Here is a 6,000-nt window from a genome sequence, read left to right on the forward strand (position 1 = left end):
CTGATACAAACTAAAATCAAAAGTGTATGCTAGAACATTATTTGGAATTTCAGTGTTTTTCTGTGTTTTTTCCATGTATGTATTTATGTGTATGAGTATGTAGGTACATCAGGCATTGGATCCTTTGAAACTGGAGTTACAGGTGATTGTGAGCCACCATGTGGGCACATGGGAACTGAACCCAGAGCCTCTGGAAGAACAGGGGCTCTGAACTGCTGAGCCATCTCACCAGCCCCCACTATTTAGACTTTGAAGGAGTTGTAAAAGAGGTTTCTAAAGGATGGGGTGGAACTTTTGGTATAGAAAAACTTACTGATACTATAATATATGTGTATGGGAACTAAAGGTTAGCTCATGAATGGGTTAGTTGACTTTTCATTCAGGTGAAGCTATCATAGGAAGGCATGCTTTTTTTGTCTCTCTTGGATTTTATAGTTATTGCTGAATAAGCCATTCCTTTTGAAATATGTTGTTGTGAGGTGTGCTTTGTGTGTGTGCATGTGTATCCATATGATCTGCTGTATACTTTGCCTATACCTTATATATTTTCTATTAGCCAATAATAGTAACTTAATTTGAATGGCCTCACTGATTTTTGCTTAGAATATAAAGGTGACGAATACAAAGTGAGATTTTTTTTCTTATAGATTGTACACAGTGAGATGGCTACTGTTTTCCAGCTAAATAATATTGTTTTAAAAACCTAAACCAATAAAGAAAGAGCCTACCATGCTTTAATTTCTTACAGTTCTATTTTCATCTGCATCCTCCTTCTATTTTTTTGAGACAAGATTCCACTTATGTAGCACTGGGTAGCCTAGAACTCAGATCCATCTGCCTCTGCTTTCCCCATTAACATGTGGCGTATGTATTACAGGCTTAATATTTCTTGTGAGGCCATTTATATAGGATCTAGTGTGTATGTATATATAACAAGTATAACTTGTTTTAGATCACAGTTAACTGCAATAATGAAAAGACTGTCCATACTAAACCATTACAGAGTGCCTCCAGTGAAGGGAGCCGGCTGCGCACGGGTAAAGATCGTAACCAGAAGAAGGAAAAGCCAGACAGCGTAGATGGGCTGCAACCGCTGGTGAATGGAGTACCCTAAATAAGCTACATAATTCCGAAGTTATATTTCCTCTACCATTTCCGTAATTCTTACTCCATTTTAGAAAACTTTGTTAGGCCAAAGACAAATAGTAGGCAAGATGGCACAGGGCATGAAGTGAACACAAATTCTGCAAAGAATTTTTTTGATATTGGCAATAATCAACAATCTTCCAGATTTGCACAAAAAGATCTTGAAATTTGATGCATAACTTTTAAGTACACTTAACACTTCAGGGCAGGATTTTACTTTTATTTTTTAAAAATACTAAGCAGTGATCTTTATTAACTAGGACCATTTTCCTGAATTGGACTATATAACTCAGCAGTATGTTTCAGTCTTTCGGAGTAAATCACATTTGTGATAATCATACTAGATCTCTGTCTTCAGTCTCATTTAAAGTCTTCATGAAATGCTGTGCCATTTCATGTCCTGTGTCAGTTTATGTTTTGGTCCACTTTTCCAGTATTTTAGTGGACCCTGAAATGTGTGTGATGTGACATTTGTTATTTTCATTAGCAAAAAAAAGAGTTGTATGATCTGTGCCTTTTTTATATCTTGGCAGGTAGGAATATTATATTTGGATGCAGAGTTCAGGGAAGATAAGTTGGAAACACTAAATGTTAAAGATGTAGCAAACCCTGTCAAACATTAGTACTTTTTAGAAGAATGCATGCTTTCCATATTTTTTTCCTTACATAAACATCAGCTTAGGCAGTATAAAAAATAGGACTTGTTTTTTGTTTTTGTTTTGTTGCACTGAAGTATGACAAATAGTGTTATTGGAAGGGATGTGTAATTTTTCTGTATAGACAGGAGAAGAAATAACTATCTTTTCATTTGGGAGAGGCTAAAGATGTTTTCAGCTACTTGCAAATCTTCCTGGTCGAAAGTTAGTAGGATATGCCTGCTCTTTGGCCTGATGACGAATTTCAACTTTGAAACATTTTCTTTTGTCCTCCCCAAATTTTGTCAAGTTTTTTCATTCATATTTTACATTAAAGCTTATTTTGGGGAGATATGAAGGTCATCTTCATAAATACATAACAACCCTCAAAAGTATATAGGTACTTTGTCTGAGAAACATTGAAAGCAGGTTAAATGTTTTGTAACTTTGAAATACAAAGTCTAATGCATAAGCAGAACCGAAAAGCAGACCGACAATTGGTTAACAAATAATTCTTTTTTTTTCTTTTTTGATGTGTTGAGTCTTATTTTTGTGGGGTTTTTTTCTCTCTTTTTTTTTAAATGACTGAAATTCACTGAAGAAAAATATGTGAAGGACCTTCACTCTGAGATGTTATATTTTTTTTTAAAAATAACTCTGAGTAGGGGTACCACTGAATCTGTACAGAGCCGTACAAACCGAAGTTCTGCCTCTGATGTACTTTGTGAATTTGTTTCTTTGAATTTTCATTTTTCATTTAGTTTTCCTTGCATACAAATAAGCATATAAAATGGCAACAAACTGCACATGATTTCACAAATATTAAAATGTCTTTTAAAAAGTATTGCCAAACAGTAATGTTGATTTCTAGTTATTTATTCTGGGAATGTATAGTATTTGAAAACAGAAATTGGTACCTTGCACACATCATCTGTAAACTGTTCAGTTTAAAATACTGTAGATAATTAACCAAGGTAGAATGACCTTGTAATGTAACTGCTCTTGGGCAATATTCTCTGTACATATTAGCGACAACAGATTGGATTTTATGTTGACATTTGTTTGGTTATAGTGCAATATATTTTGTATGCAAACAGTTTCAATAAAGTTTGATCTTCCTCTGCTAAATTGATGTTGATGCAATCCTTACAATGATTGCTTTTAAAATTTTAAGATAGGAAAGAAATCTATAGAAAGTGTTCTGTTACAAAATGTAACTGTTACCATTGGAAATTTCACATGTCAAAGGAGGTTAGCCGTTATTTACCAACTTTCAAGAACGTAATCTTGTTCAATAAGGTGAAATATCAATGATTGGTACACAGTCACAATGTACCGTTAAAATATGCACTAAGTCTCTTTTTTTTACAAAGGCTGAATTCAGCAAGGCGCTAACTTGCTTAAATGTGAATTACTAACTTCTAAAACTGTAATTTGATTCACATCTTTTCAAATGGAGTTGGAGTTGATTCATATTACAATATTTGTGTGCAAAATGTGTATGTTTTTCAGTTTAAAGTCATGTTTTTAAAATCTTATTAAAGTTTCAAAAATCTGAAGATTGTTTATCTTATCTAGATGTAAATTTTTATTAAAAAGTTGCACTTATGAAAAAGCAAAATACTAGTCTGACAGATGTTTGCTCCGGTTTTAAATTTCGACACAAATGACAAAGATAATATGTTGGGGTTGGAGGAGATATTTGTCACTCAAAGCAAATGATCATTTTGCATGTTTCTTTTTGTTTTGGTGCGTGTGTGCATGCATGCCTGTGTGCATGTGTACATGCGTATAACAGATTAGAAGAGGGAGTCAGATCCCCTGAAACTAGAGATACGGGTTGCTGTGAGCCACCATGTAGGTGCTAGAAACTGAACCCAGGTCTTAATAGAAGAGTAGTGTGCTCTTAGCTGCTGAGCCATCCCTCCAGGTCTGTTTACTAAGCTGGCTTGAGATTCATTGTATAGACTGGTCTTACCTCAAACTTATGACAGTCCTTTTTTTTTTTTTTTTCCTTACCTCCTGAATGTTGGGATTTAATATGGCTGTGATCCTGGTTTCTATGCTTTTAAAAAACAAAAGCAAAAGTTTGTGTGCTTTCTAAAAAGAGGCGGGGGTCGGGGGTCAATTTGGATGGATGAACAAGAGGTGGGAAAGGCCTAGGGGGAATAGGGAAAACCATGATCCCATGCTGAGACATAGGATTCCGGTAAACTAAATTATGCATTCACTCATGTTTGTACACATATCAGAAAACCCTGCCATTTGGATCACAGGGAGAGTAAGCAGGCCTTTGTAGTTTAAAAAGGCTATTTTTTACACATTTTTATTTCAGTGTGTGTGTGTGTGTGTGTGTGTGTGTGTGTGTGTGTGTACGCGCCAAAGTACGCATGTAGAAGTCAGAGGATCATTTTTAGAAATTGATTCTTCTTTCTGTGGTGTCCAGGGAATCAAACTCAAGTCCTCAGGCTTGTTGGATATTCCTTACCCTCTGAATTCAGAACAACAACAAAACTAATCATTTATTGTTTGAAATTTTTGCATGAATATAATCATCCCAGATTCCCTTCCCTCCTACTTTCCTGTCTCCCTACCACTTTTCCCTCCAAAGGCCATGTGTTTTATAAACCCACTGAATGAATCCATTTAGTATTACCAGTATGTTCATTGGAATAGGGTCATCTACTGGAGCATGGGTAGCCTGTCAGGGACTGGGTCCCCTGAAGACAATTTACTCTTCCTCCTCCAGTAACCATCAGATATGGGTTAAACTTCCAGCAATGCTAGAATTTTGGCTGGTTTGATACTGAGGCCAGTCCTGTGCATATAATCAGTCAATGTGAGTTCACTTATGTAACAACCCTGTCATGTCCAGAAAACACTCCATAAAAAGTCCTTCCCTACCTCTGGCTCTTATAGTCTTCTGTCTTGCGGTAGATGTGTGATACCAGTCTCCCAATTAGGGCTGTGTACTTTTCAGTCTTCACTCTTTGCAGTTTGGCCAGTTTTAAGTCTGTATTGACCCCTGTCTACTATCTACTACAAAAGGAATCCTCTGATGACTGATGAGGGTTGAATGTAAAACATACTTTAAGAGGCCGTTTAATACTATGTTCGTTTATCAGAATAATAGTACTAGATTTCTCGAGCTTGTAGTCTATGTAGCCAAAGGTTCTTTTGAAATAGCCATTTACCAGGCGCAATTCTTGGTTACTTGGAAAGCGTAATCAGATGCAGGATTTAAGTCCTAGACATCTTTTTTTTCCTCAGTGTGTATTGTTGGACTGTTAAATACTTCCTTTTTTTTATGCCAAGGAGTTTTACATTAGTGGCAAGGTATAAAAGCCTTTAAAGTTTTCACTTGCCACATGATAAAACGTACTAAGTTTCAGAACTGAGTGTTTAAAGGTTTTGTGACCAATTTCTATATACTAGATCCTTGATTACTGGAGTAGATTGAGAAATGAAACAAGATTTAAATATCAACAGGTCATTCCAAGGAATCCTGAGAATTAGAATTTATTATCATTATTCAGTATTATACAGAATTCAGATGGTACTTGCTGAGTGGGAAAATGGAACCCATTTGTTCAAAATCAAAATTATTTTGGTAAACTCTAAGGCATTCTTGTCATATTTCTCCAGAGATAAGGACATGTAAAAGATACTGTGTCAAGGAACAGTGCTAGGACTCAAAGGAATCTGTCATTAGAACTAGTTAGTATAGCACAGTTACCACAAAATACAACTGAAGGTAAAGATGGGGAGATGGGGAACTGTATTACACATTTGACTAGAACTTAGAATAAGCTCTGTCATAGTGGAGCAGTCTCTCAGGCCGTTAAATTCATGGATTAAGATTAAAGGTGGGTAGCATTCTTATTCCACATTAATAGTTATGTTTTATGTGGAGAAAGCTTCTTAAAGATAAAATTATGATGGGAAAGTTATTGAATTAATTGACTGTTCCTATCCACTGTGTATTGCCACTGCCAAGACACAAATAAAACCACATGAGAGGGCCACAACCCAAACAGGACTGGCATGGAGTCAGTGAAAAAGGCAAGAGAAACAGGTTTGCCTATGGCATTGATCTATACATGGAAAACCCAGTATTTTCAGGAAACTTTCAAGTTTGGTATAACTAAGGTACTTAAAATTGGAAAGTGAGGAGCTACTGTTGAGGATATAAAAAGTCAGATTGAAGTTGAATGTGAGG

The 6,000-nt window shown here is 35.7% G+C and overlaps 1 protein-coding gene across 7 annotated transcripts in view; it reads left to right on the forward strand.

The window, feature by feature from the left end:
* Fmr1 (FMRP translational regulator 1) overlaps positions 1-3,402 on the forward strand; it is a 39,428-nt gene extending 36,026 nt beyond the window's left edge. For all 7 annotated transcript variants that reach the window (XR_001782738.2, XM_006527813.2, XM_006527814.2 and 4 more), the window contains one exon: positions 1,004-3,402. Coding sequence is in view for 6 of the 7 variants with exons in the window: in XM_006527813.2 (XP_006527876.1) it covers positions 1,004-1,114 (111 nt within the window). In the remaining variant the exon portion in view is untranslated. The remainder of the gene's footprint in view (positions 1-1,003) is intronic.
* The last annotated feature ends 2,598 nt before the right edge of the window (positions 3,403-6,000 follow it).

This window comes from Mus musculus, chromosome X, assembly GCF_000001635.26.
Source record: "Mus musculus strain C57BL/6J chromosome X, GRCm38.p6 C57BL/6J".
NCBI lineage: Eukaryota > Metazoa > Chordata > Mammalia > Rodentia > Muridae > Mus > Mus musculus.